At 45.0% G+C, this 13,424-nt stretch overlaps 1 protein-coding gene across 1 annotated transcript in view; it reads right to left on the bottom strand.

The window, feature by feature from the left end:
• The window catches only part of epha8 (eph receptor A8), a 92,207-nt gene that overhangs the window by 48,506 nt on the left and 30,277 nt on the right, over positions 1 to 13,424 (bottom strand). Inside the window, exon 2 of the mRNA XM_071375024.1 lies at positions 7,640 to 7,704. Within this exon, the coding sequence (XP_071231125.1) occupies positions 7,640 to 7,704 (65 nt within the window). The remainder of the gene's footprint in view (positions 1 to 7,639; positions 7,705 to 13,424) is intronic.

Below are 13,424 nucleotides of genomic sequence, written 5' to 3'. Positions count from 1 at the left end.
CATGTCAGAGCAGAAACTATACCATGAAGTCCAAGGAACAGTCCGTAGATCTCCGAGACAGAAATGTGATGAGGCATACAGTACCAGTCAAAGAATGTGGACACACCTACAGCACTCGTTCAAGAGTTTTTCTTAACTTTACTATTTTCTACATTGTATAATAATAGTGAAGACATCAAACATATGAAATAACACGTACGGAATCATGTAGTAACCAAAAAAGTGTTGAACAAATTAAAATATATTTTAGATTCTTCAAAGTGGCCACCCTTTGCCTTGATGACAGCTTTGCACAGTCTTGGCATTCTCTATTCTATAGATATGGATACACTAATCTCTGTGTGGGCATGGTGATAGCGATAACATTAATTGCACAGGTCTAATATCAATGCGGTAGAAGGTGTAATGGTGTGACTGATATCCAGTTTCTTTGTGTGTGTGTGTGTGTGTGTGTGTGTGTGTGTGTGTGTGTGTGTGTGTGTGTGTGTGTGTGTGTGTGTGTGTGTGTGTGTGTGTGTGTGTGTGTGTGTGTGTGTGTGTGTGTGTGTGTGTGTGTGTGTGTGTGTGTGTGTGTGTGTGTGTGTGTGTGTGTGTATTCTTTAGATATAGATAAACTGATCTCAGCCTTAAAGCTCTCACGATCCAAGCCCATTTCAGAGAAACTTCCATGCTCTATATGGTCTATAAAACAGGCCTGATGATTGATTGAAAACACTGTTTGTACTGTACACTGGTATTGACAATATTCAGGAAGTTATATGTTATCTATAATGGAAGGTCATGCTTCTCTCTTATGTGTTCCATTTTCTGCCATGTTCCCTCTTTCTCAGGTCTCTATCCCCTTTGTCGCTTTCGCTCTCTCTCTCTCTCTTTCTCAGCTAGTCCGAGTGTGTGTGTGTGTGTGTGTGTGTGTGCGCACGTGTGTCAGACCTGTGTTTTGGCACGATCCATCTGTACTGTCCCATCAATCACACACTGTTTCAGGTAACAACTCCACCTGCTTCAGACCGTTGGGGGATTCTCTCTCTCTGTCTGTGTGTGAGTGTGTGTGTGTGTGTGTGTGTGTGTGTGTGTGTGTGTGTGTGTGTGTGTGTGTGTGTGTGTGTGTGTGTGTGTGTGTGTGTGTGTGTGTGTGTGTGTGTGTGTGTGTGTGTGTGTGTGTGTGTGTGTGTGAGAAAGATACAAATAGCATGTGTGTGATGATAATGACTGTGGGGGGTTCGTGGGTTTTTGACACTTGGGCAAATCATAATTTCTGCTTTGCGAGTTCATCACCCCCGCTCTTCACAAACAAACACACACACACACACACACACACACACACACACACACACACACACACACACACACACACACACACACACACACACACACACACACACACACACACACACACACACACACACACACACACACACACACACACACACACACACACACACACACACACACACACACACACACAGTCCTGTCAGTGGTATCGATCGCATCATGGGGCGGCCGGTGGATGAACCTGTCATGGCCGATAAGGAGTGGACAGCAAGATAATAAAGTATTCCTGCTCTGCCTGATGGCTCCTGACATCTCTATATGTGTGTGTGTGTGTGTGTGTGTGTGTGTGTGTGTGTGTGTGTGTGTGTGTGTGTGTGTGTGTGTGTGTGTGTGTGTGTGTGTGTGTGTGTGTGTGAGAGTTTTGCAGCTCTCTGCGGCTCCTGGGGCTGCCCACGGGCGTCCTCAGTGCAGCCTGACTAAATTGGATAGAAGGAGGCCCCCTGACGGGGAGGCGTGATACCTCATGATGTCATATAAATGAGCCGCAGACAGGGGGGAGAGCTAGGGGCGCTAATAAAGACCTCTCAATCTGTCACGCACACACACACACACACACACACACACACACACACACACACACACACACACACACACACACACACACACACACACACACACACACACACACACACACACACACACACACACACACACACACACACACACACACACACAGGGCTAATCAGCAGTCTATTACAGCTTTGTCATATGTCCCATCGGTCAGTCCTGATAAAATCTATTTTAAGACCTTTCTCCTGTCAATCTAGATATTACGCCCAGTCTTTTCCATGTACCTGATATCTACATTCTGAGGTTATCTATTTCTGTGCTCTTTCTACGGGTATGTAGCCTACCATACTGAACATCAACCATTCCCTTCCCCTCTCTGCAGAAGTGTAAGATAGTGTTCACACATTGGCTGTTCTATACGCATTCTACGCTTCATGTTTCCTGGACACACAGTCAGCCACAAGCTTTGGAACGTTCCCCTCTTCCTCTATCTCTCCAGTGCTTACCTCTCCATCGCTCCCTCTCTCCTTCCCTTCATCTCTGACTGGCGCTCACACACACATCGGTATGCTCTCTTTCCCCTCCCCTCTCTTTCTCTCTGTCTCTTTCCAGGCCTGTCCAGGATTTCACAATCGATGAGCAGCAGGGAGACAATTTTAATCCATACCACAAACCCAGTAACACAAACACACACACAAACCAGACACACACGCACGTGCGCAGACTCAGACACACGCACACGCACGCACACACAGACTAATTTACCAGGAGCCCAGCCATTGCTGCTGTTATTCATTTTCCTATAGGCAGTGGGCTACCTCTCTATCTCTGCACACCTCACTCTCTGTCCATAGTCTCTCTCTCTCTCTCTCTCTGAGGGTATCTAAAGCCTGATGAGAGGTCAAAGTAAATAATTACATGACAGATGACTGGTGTTGCTGGTTGTAACATGTCATACACCATCAGTGGCAAAATTACCAGAGTTTTGTTTGTATGTGAGCCTGTGACCCTGTGTGTGTGAGTGTGTGTGTGTGTGTGTGTGTGTGTGTGTGTGTGTGTGTGTGTGTGTGTGTGTGTGTGTGTGTGTGTGTGTGTGTGTGTGTGTGTGTGTGTGTGTGTGTGTGTGTGTGTGTGTGTGTGTGTGTGTGTGTGTGTGTGTGTGTGTGTGTGTGTGTGTGTGTGTAGTGGCCTATCAGTCTGCTTCGTTACAGAAGCTGTCATGACTCCCGTTTATCACAGATCCCATGGGGGAGAGCCTTCCCTCCACAAGGGCATTGCTACCACAGCTCAGCAACTCACCACTACTGCCAACATACACCACGTACACACGTACACACGTACACACACACACACACACACACACACACACACACACACACACACACACACACACACACACACACACACACACACACACACACACACACACACACACACACACCAAAACACAGAAATGTTCACATATATATGCATTCCCATACTATCACAAAGTTACATTTTCTGCCAGTCATCTCTTTCTGTCCCTCTATTCCTCCAGTTTATTTATTCCTCACACACATACAAAACCCCATGTGTGAGAGGCATCACAATAAACATGCCACTGCAGGGATGTGAACACATACACAGGAATTCAAGGAATACCAAGTGAGGAATATCAAGATAAATCCTCACATCTGTGAAATCAAATCAAATGATCCAGTACATTTTGATTATACCTCAAATTTTTGAATTACCCAGGCTTACCCAAGTCTTGAGTGCAGATACGTGTGGTAGAGAGGTCTCTGCTAAGCACTGCTATGGTTCTGACTAAGAGCTTTCTAAGAGCCTTCTTAAACTGAGCTTTTACGGGTATTTTCACCACTGAGAATGGATGACAATTACATAACATATGTGATGCGGAGTAGAACTCCCTATCTGAAAAATAGTTTCTATCTCAAGGCCATGTGACTGTTAAATAGCCATTACTAGCCGGCTACCACCCGGTTACTCATCCCTGCACCTTAGAGGGTGTTACCCTATATACATAGACATGGAATCACTGGTCACTATAATAATGGAACACTAGTCACTTTAATAATGTATACATACTGATTTACTCATCTCTATATACTCTATTCTATTCTACTGCATTTTAGTCAATGCCACTCCGACATTGCTCGTCCTAATATTTATATACTTCTTAATTCCGTTATTTTACTTTTAGATTTGTGTGTATTGTTGTGAATTGTTAGATATTGCCGCACTGTTGGAGCTAGGAACCAAGCATTTCGCTACACCCGCAATAACATCTGCTAAATATGTGTATGTGACCAATAACATTTTATTTGATTTCATAGCTTTTGATAGTTGTTTTGGAACGTTTATGCCAACTTCGAACTGACATTTCACATAGTTTGCCCAACTCAGGTATTCCGTCGGGGGTACGCCAAATAAAAATGTGATTCATATATAAAAAAAAAAAATTCAAACAGTACATTTATATTTTCCAACGGGGCTATACATTTGGGTGAGTTTTTTTCTCTCACCTGAGTAGCCATCGTTTCACTGCCAAAAATCTAATTAAACCATCTGGTGTTCAGCGAAATAACAACACAATGTCAAATGCAGGTAGCCTAGTCAAATAATTAACAATCAATCACATTAACCGTTACTCTCTTGTGGGTGAAACCTTCACTCTTGCGCAGACATTTAGAAATGAAACATGCCAATTTGAAAAACAAGCCACAGGAGTTTTTTGAGCGAGAATTAAGACGACTTTCGAGTAGTAAGATATATTTAAAAGCAAAAGATACCATTAATAAGAATGGGCTAGAAGAGTCTTATATAGTGAGCTACCGAGTGGCTAGAACAGGCAAGCCCCATACTATTGTGGAGGACTTAATTATTCATGCTGCCGTGGATATGGCTGGGACAATGCTGGAGGAAAAGGCCCAAGAAACTATACAGACAATTCCTTCATCAAACAACACTGTTTCACGACGCATCAGTGACACGGCAGGAGATGTTTTGAAACAATTACTGCTTCGCATACAAGCCAGTGAATTCTTTGCTTTACAGCTGGATGAGTCAACAGACATGGCGGACCTGGCACAGCTCCTGGTATATGTCCTTTATGTTTATGGGGGGTCAATTAAGGAAGACATCCTCTTCTGCAAACCACTGGAAACCAAGACAACAGGAGAGAATTTTTTAAAGTACTGGACAGCTTTGTGTCATCAAATGGACTTCGGTGGTCAAGATGTGTTGGTATCTGTACTGATGGCACAAAAGCCATGACAGGGAGACATAGTGGAGTGGTAACGCGCGTGCAAGCAGTTGCTCCCGACGCCACTTGGGTACACTGCAGCATCCACCGAGAGGCTTTTGCTGCCAAGGGAATGCCTGACAGCTTGAAAGACGTTTTGGACACTACAGTGAAACTGGTTAACCTTGTTAAAGCAAGGCCCCTGAACTCTTGTGTATTTTCTGCATTATGCAATGATATGGGCAGCGACCATGTAATGCTTTTACAACATACAGAAGTGCGCTGGTTATCAAGGGTTAAAGTATTGACACGTTTTTTTGAATTGAGAGACGAGCTTAAAGTTTTCTTTTCTGACCATCATTTTCACTTGTCTGACCGCTTGCACGATGATGAGTTTCTCACACGACTGGCCTATCTGGTTGATGTTTTTTCGCCTGAATGATCTGAATCTATGATTACAGGGACTGTGCAGGACAACATTGAGGCTATGATTAAGAAGTTAGAGCTCTTCTCTGTCTGCATTAACAAGGACAACACACAGGTCTTTCCATCATTGTATGATTTTTTGTGTGGAAATTAACTCAAGCTTACGGACAATGTCAAATGTGATATAGTGAATCACCTGAATGAGCTGGGTGCGCAAATATGCAGGTACTTTCCCGAAATGGACGACACAAGCAACTGGATTCGTTAACCCTTTCATGCCCTGCCTCCATTCCAGTTACCGATATCTGAACAAGAGAGCCTCATCGAAATTGCAACAAGCGGTTCTGTGAAAATTGAATTTAATCAGAAGCCACTGCCAGATTTCTAGATAGGGCTGCGCTCAGAGTATCCTGTCTTGGCAAATTGCGAGGTTAAGACACTGATGCCCTTTGCCACCACATACCTATATGAGAGTGGATTCTCGGCCCTCAATAGCATGACAACTAAATACAGGCAAAGACTGTGTGTGGAAAATGATTTGAGACTGAGACTCTCTCCAATACAACCCAACATTGCAGAGGTATGTGCATCCTTTCAAGCACACCCTTCTCATTAACCTGTGGTTATTATTCACAATTTCTGATGAACAAATAAGATTTTATATGTAAGATGGCTAAATAAAGAGCAAAATTATTGATTACTATTATATTATTATTTGTGCCCTAGTCCTATAAGAACTCTTTGTCACTTCCCACAAGCCGGGTTGTGACAAAAACTCACACTCATTCTTATGTTTAATAAATGTATCGTATAGTGTGTGTGTGTGGCAGGCTTACAATGATGGCAAAAACAACATTTGAGAGTGCGCTGACCCTGGTGCTAGAGGGGGTACGCAGCTGGAGGTTGAATGTTTGAAGGAGTACGGGACTATAAAAGTTTGGGAACTACTGGGCCAACTCTGCAGCCGGAGGAGTCTATTTTCTCATGTCTGTTTCTTAACAATCACATCATCAGACAATGAGCTGATTGGTTGATTGGGTAATTGTGTCCCAGTGGGGAGTGAGGCATGCTGGGTAAATCACCATGTTGACATCTCTGACAGGAGCGCGGAGAGGAAAGTGACAGCTCTAACGCACATTCACGTGTGTGTGTTTGTATGTGTGTGTATGTTTGATTGAGCGTGTGTGGCAGGACATCTCACGGCACTGATCACTCTGAGAGTGGCTAATTCAATACCCCACGCATCATCTCCCACTGTTACAATATGCTAATTTACTGAGAAGGAAACAGGGGACAGCTCTCTCCTCTCCTCCTTCTTCTTTCACTTCTCTTTCTCCTCCCTCTTCTCCATAGCTTCTCCTTCTCCTCCCTCCACCAGTTCTATTGGTCTCTTCTTTCTGCTACCTCTACAACATTTACTACTTATCTTATGCATCCTCTTTCATCCTTTCCCGCTCAACCCCCCTCCCCCCATCGTCGTTCTTCCTCTGTCTTTTATCTTCCCCCTCTGCCTCTTAACAATAACTATATAAATGGATCACATTTCTTCCCACTTGTCACTGCGTTTCAAAGTGCTTTACACTTGTCTCCTCTTCTTTCCCCTTGTTCTCCTCCTCCTTCTCTCTGCCTCTGTCTTCCCGCTCCTCTTTGCTGTATTGTGAGATCAAACAATGTGTCAGACTGACGAGATAGGCGGAAAGGACGCTGATGGGAGAATAATGAGGACATCAGCGTACCAGTTCCATGCATTGACAGCATTTCACCACTGGGCACACACTGGTTGAATCATCGTTGTTTCCACATCATTTCATTTCAAATAGACGTTGAATTGACGTCTGTGTCCAGTGGGTCATTATTACACTTTATTACACTTCACTTTATTGGCACTTTCAAGAGAAAGTTCTAGTTAATACACTTTACTACTCCACTGGATTACACGCACGCCCGCCCGCCCACACACACACACACACACACACACACACACACACACACACACACACACACACACACACACACACACACACACACACACACACACACACACACACACACACACACACACACACACACACACACACACACACACACACACACCAAAACACAGAAATGTTCAGGAGAAATACTTACCCCATGTGATGGGTATGTTAGCCAGCCCCAGTCTCCTGATATTGAGGATGTGTCTAGTAGATTCACTGCAAAACAGAAAGAACATCTGTGAGGATAAATATATATGAAATGTGTGTAGTACTCACAGTCACACATACTATAATGAACAGAGTGCATGGACAGCTGCAAAGACATCTGTGATAAGTATTTGTACATTTGGAGACACCATTAAATAGCTTTGTGTCTCCCACAGGTAGCTATCGTTCCCATTCCTGAGCTGAAGAATATTACACATTAGTAACAGTGAGTGTGTCTGTGCGCCAAGGTTATTATAGTTTTGTGTTTTATTTCGATTCATTTTCAATTTTTATTAGAAAATCTGTTTAGTTTCAGTTCTTTTTCTGACCTGATTTGCAAGTTTTTATTTAGTTTATTTTCAGTGTTAGGGACAGAAAGTACAGTCAGGTCCAAAATGATTGGAAACTTTGATAAAGATGAGAAACAAAGACTGTATAAAAGAAATAATACAAATAGTCCCATAATGAAAAATAGACCCATAACATCTAAGATCCACCACCATATTTTACAGTAGGTATTGGGTTTTTCTGCTTGTGCATCCTTACTTAGAGCCCAATCCCACCACTGGTGGTGTGGCAAACAATCTCTATTTTCATGTCATCTGACCATAGCACCGGTTCCAATCCAAGTGTCAATGCTGTTTAGCAAACTCCAGCTGTTCACATTTGTTGGATGGCATGACAATAAGAATACCTAAGATGATGGGTCAGGTCATAGGTTAGGTTAGGTACTCTCTCTTGTCCATGCTACCACCAATCCAATGCTTTTTAACTTTAGTAATACATGTAAGAAGGGTCAAGTACTGTTACCTCTATCTGACAGAAAGTACTCAAAGTAATCTCATAAGGGGTTTTGCTGTTTTCGACCGACCACTGGAAGTTTAGAGTTTAATGTTTGAATTGCTATTCACACTCTGAAATGGCCCTTTACCTACGCTAGCTACGTAGCGAAAATAAAACGTTAACCAGTGGAAGAGGGGATTGTTTTGTATGGAGGTCAATGGGAGAGTGTCAAATTTAGTGAACATGAAATAGAATTTCTGATTTGCTATGTGAGGCTTATTTGATTGAATAGAAGTTTTGTAATGTTCAGGTTGTTACAAATGTTTAAGTCGACGCATGTGGCATCCCGGCAACTTTGAGAAAAACAATGTTATATCGGAGTTGTGCATGTTGATCACATGTGAATCTGTCCTCTCATTGGCTAGAATGTTATCGCCTGCACTTGCCTGCCCTCCAGATTTGTGGAAAAGTATTCCCATGAGTCCACTCTTGTTAGTATATACACTGTAGATGCACTTTGGTAATAGTGATGCACAAGCAAGGTCTATTTGAAACCTCGCCATTACCTGTCAGATTCAGAGGCTTGAAAAAAAACTAACAGCTTGAAAACCCCATTACATTTTTGCAGACATTTTTACATTTACATTTTAGTCATTTAGCAGACGCTCTTATCCAGAGCGACTTACAGTAGAGTGCATACATTTTATTACATTTTTTACATACTGAGACAAGGATATCCCTACCGGCCAAGAGCAGACGCTCTTATCCAGAGCGACTTACAGTAGAGTGCATACATTTTATAACATTTTTTTTTTTTTACATACTGAGACAAGGATATCCCTACCGGCCAAACCCTCCCTACCAGCCAAACCCTCCCTAACCCGGACGACGCTATGCCAATTGTGCGTCGCCCCACGGATCTCCCGGTTGCGGCCGGCTGCGACAGAGCCTGGGCGCGAACCCAGCCCAGCCTGGGCGCGAACCCAGAGACTCTGGTGGCGCAGCTAGCACTGCGATGCAGTGCCCTAGACCACTGCGCCACCCGACAGTTTAGAAAAAATATTTCAGTTAGTTTTGGAGTCAAATATAATCGTTTCAGTATAGCTTTAGTTTAGTTTTTGTTTTTTCAAATGGTTTAATAATTTGATTTCAGTTAACATAACTAGTTTTAGCCTTAGTTTTAGTTTACTAAAATAACCTTGCTGTGCACACACGTGTGTGGCTGCTGGGTCAGACTTTAATGGGCTAACTAATCACCTTCCCACTGTTGACGTTTCTCACTGGGTGATCAATAAAGTCGATCAGCACACACTCCCATTTACAACTCATACTTCTCCATTCCAACCCCAGACTCAGCCATCCATCCAGCATGGAGACACATCCCAGCCCAGACAGCCAGCCATCCCCCGGGCTCATGTTAATGCAGGCTCCAAGGTGACCCGGAGAAATGTGGAGGCGTAGGTGAGTTTGTTTGGGAAGGTTTGTATCTCTGTGTCACACTGCTTTGTGTTGCACAGCTCAGCTCACACTGAATTTGGCTGTGACACCAGACACAGACACACGCACCTTTGTGACAGGTGTGATAGATGAGGTAGGATGCCTGAGGCCGGGGCCGTTGTCACAGCAACCTGGAGCGGAGCATCACAGCAGGTGATGTCACCTTGACCCAGTTTACCCTCCGAGCCTAAACCTCATCCTCAGTATGGTCTGTATAATATAATACATGCAATTTAGCAGAAGTTTTTACCCAAAGTGACTTACAGTCATGCATGCATACCTTTTTTACATATGTGTGGTTGCGGGAATCGATCCCACTATTCTGGCATTGCAAGAGTCATGCTCTACCAACTGAGCTACAGAGGAACACGTACAGTATAGTTATGCCTTTCACTCTCTCTGTAAAAAAGTCTGGCCCTTTATATGTGATTGGCCTTCATGGATCCTAATGATTTCCCTTTTAGAACCACACCTATATAAATCCCTTCAATGGAAGCAGCTGTGTGTGTGTGTGTGCGTGTGCGTGTGCGTGTGCCTGTGCGCGTGCGTGTGCGCGTGCGCGTGTGCGCGTGCGTGTGCGTGCCTCAAATCGTGTTCTAATTGGACAGCACACAGAACCAAAACCAATCAGCATTAAGTACTAGTGGGTGAGGACATTCACAGCTGACTGCTCAGCTGGCCTGGCCCTGTTAGCCTCTGCCTGGTGGGACCTGCCGGTCTCAGGCCTGTGGTCCCTGCTGGCCCCAACTGCTAGCACCCTGTTATTTCCAAGCTCGAGGACCCCAATACCTACAGATCTTACATCCCTCAACTCAGGGAACCCTCCAGTCCGCTCCATGGTGGACCCATCCGACATCACCCCGGGTGAACCACCAGTAGTCACCCCCAATGTACCCCCTGACCTAGACATCCAGTTCCCTGCCACCACGGTAGGGTCAGAGTTCCCCGCCACCCCGGTAGGGTCAGAGTTCCCCGCCACCACGGTAGGGTCAAAGTTCCCCGCCACCACGGTAGGGTCAGAGTTCCACGCCACCACGGTAGGGTCAGAGTTCCACGCCACCACGGTAGGGTCAGAGTTCCCCGCCACCACGGTAGGGTCAGAGTTCCCCGCCACCACGGTAGGGTCAGAGTTCCCCGCCACCACGGTAGGGCCAGAGTTCCCCACCACCACGGTAGGGTCAGAGTTCCCGTCCTTCCTTTAAGGGTCAGGTTTAGAGTTCCGTGGCTCTCTGGTAGACCTTCAGTGCTCTGCCCCTCAGGTAGGCTTTGAGTATCCTGCCCTTCGGTAGGTCAGACATACCCTTACACCCCCCCTCCCCCCTAAGTGTGCTGCTCTGCCAGGCCTTAGGCACCTTACCCAGTTAGGGTAAGGTGCTTCCCTATCCAGGCTTAGAGCCCCCCATAGAGCTAAGACCTAAGTTAGCTGCCCTGTCTGCAGGTCTGCAGTCTCTGGCCCTGCACGGATCGCAGCCCCCTGCCTTGGTTGGTAGGCAGTTGCCTAGCCCACCAGGTTAAGAGCCTCCTGTCCTACTAGGCCCAACATTTGCTGCACTAGGCTTGCTGTCTCCAGACCTACTTAGCCTGCAGCTCCCTAGCCTTTCAGGCTTAGAGCTTCCTGCCTTGATAGGCCACACGTTTCCTGTGCTAGGCCCTCAGTCTATATAACTAGGTCATCAGTCCTCAACTGTAATAGGTCCGCTGTCACCAGCCCTAGTCAGCCCTCAGTCCCTAGCCCAGGTGGGTCATCAGGCTCTTACCCCACTAGGCTCAGAGTTCCCTATTCCTCCAGTAGGCCCAGAGATCTACCGTTGTTCTAGCTCTCAGTTGTTCTCCATATCAGGTCCATAGTCAGTTTCCCCTCCTGCACGGGAAGACTCTCCTGCCCTTGCACCTGGGGAACCACCTGACCTCATTTCTGGGGCCCAGCCAGCCCTTGCCTCCAGATCCCTGATGAGCCTCGTCCGGGGGTCTCAACTTGCTCCACCATGGTAGCCATCGCCTTCAGCAGTGGTGAGAGAGTCACCAACCCCAGCAGCAGCCAGCCAGCTGCCAACGACAGTTGTGGCCGGTGTACCCCATTCCTCTGCCGTAGTTGGTGAGCCACCTCCTCCAGCCAAGGCCAGCCTCTGGCACCATACTCAGTGCCAATGGATGGATCCCAGGGGCCCTGCACCAGCTGAGTTACAGGGTCCCCTAGATCTAGCCCTAGCCAGGCCCAGAGAGGGCTATAAATTTTATTCTGTGCCAGCTAGTTTCTCACTCTCTCTGGCAGTGTATTTCCTGTTTCAGTATGTGTTGTATGTGCCAGTATTCAGTGTAATATTATTGCACCCTCTCGCTCTCTCGCTCTGTCTCTCTGTCTTTCTCTCTCTGTCTTTCTCTCTCTGTCTTTCTCTCTCTGTCTCTCGCTCTCTGTCTCTCACTCTCTGTCTCTCGCTCTCTCTCTCTGTCTCGCTCCCTCTGTCTCTCTCCCTCTGTCTCTCTCCCTCTGTCTCTCTCCCTCTGTCTCTCTCCCTCTGTCTCTCCCTCTGTCTCTCCCTCTTTCAAATTCAAGTCGCTTTTCTGGCATCAAAAACATTGCGTCAATATTGCCAAAGCAACAATTTATACAATATACATTGTAAAAACAATAATGAAGAATAATAAGATAACATGGTAGTAAATAATAATACAAATAAATAAATAATAGAAATAAAAACAATAAAATGGTAACATTCAATAGTAAAAATTGAAAAAATAGTAGGGACAATTAAAGGCTAAACATGGAAAATGAACATGCTACTATTATTACTACTAAAATTAATGCTACCACCACTATTATTAACACTAATACCACAACTAACCCTACTACAACCACAACCACTAGTAGAATGTCTACCTCTAATATCTCTACCCCAATACTACAACTACCATCATCATTACTACTGCTACTACCACAACTATCACTACCATCATTAAACTACTACTCTTACCATCACCCATACTATCCGTACCACTACTATTTGGAATAATAATCACAACTATAATAATAATACAAATAATAAGTAAGATACTGCTTACTATGCAGATGTTATTATTCAGTGTCCCTTGGGCTATGGCAGGAAAATACATATTTTGCTGCAAGAAGAGCCATTGCTCCTTCGCCCATTAGTATTTTTTGTTTTTCCTCTGGGTTTAATAAGATACAATTTGGAATAAATGTAGTAATTTCTGTGAATAATGAATCTCTTGCTGAGGAATATTTATCACAGTAAAGGAGAAAGTGCATCTCCGTCTCTACCTCCCCTGTCAGGCAGTGACCACATACACACTCCTCTTTGGGTAGCCATGTCTTTTTATATCTGCCGGTTTCTATTGCCAGTTGGTGGTCACTCAGCCTGTACTTGGTAAGGATCTGTCTCTGCTTCGTATCTCTGACAGAGTAGAGATAAATCAGCCAATTCATATTC

Source organism: Salvelinus alpinus, chromosome 2 (assembly GCF_045679555.1).
Source record: "Salvelinus alpinus chromosome 2, SLU_Salpinus.1, whole genome shotgun sequence".
Taxonomy (NCBI): domain Eukaryota; kingdom Metazoa; phylum Chordata; class Actinopteri; order Salmoniformes; family Salmonidae; genus Salvelinus; species Salvelinus alpinus.
Note: the sequence above shows the minus strand (reverse complement) of the source record. Positions and strands in the feature narration are given on the sequence as shown.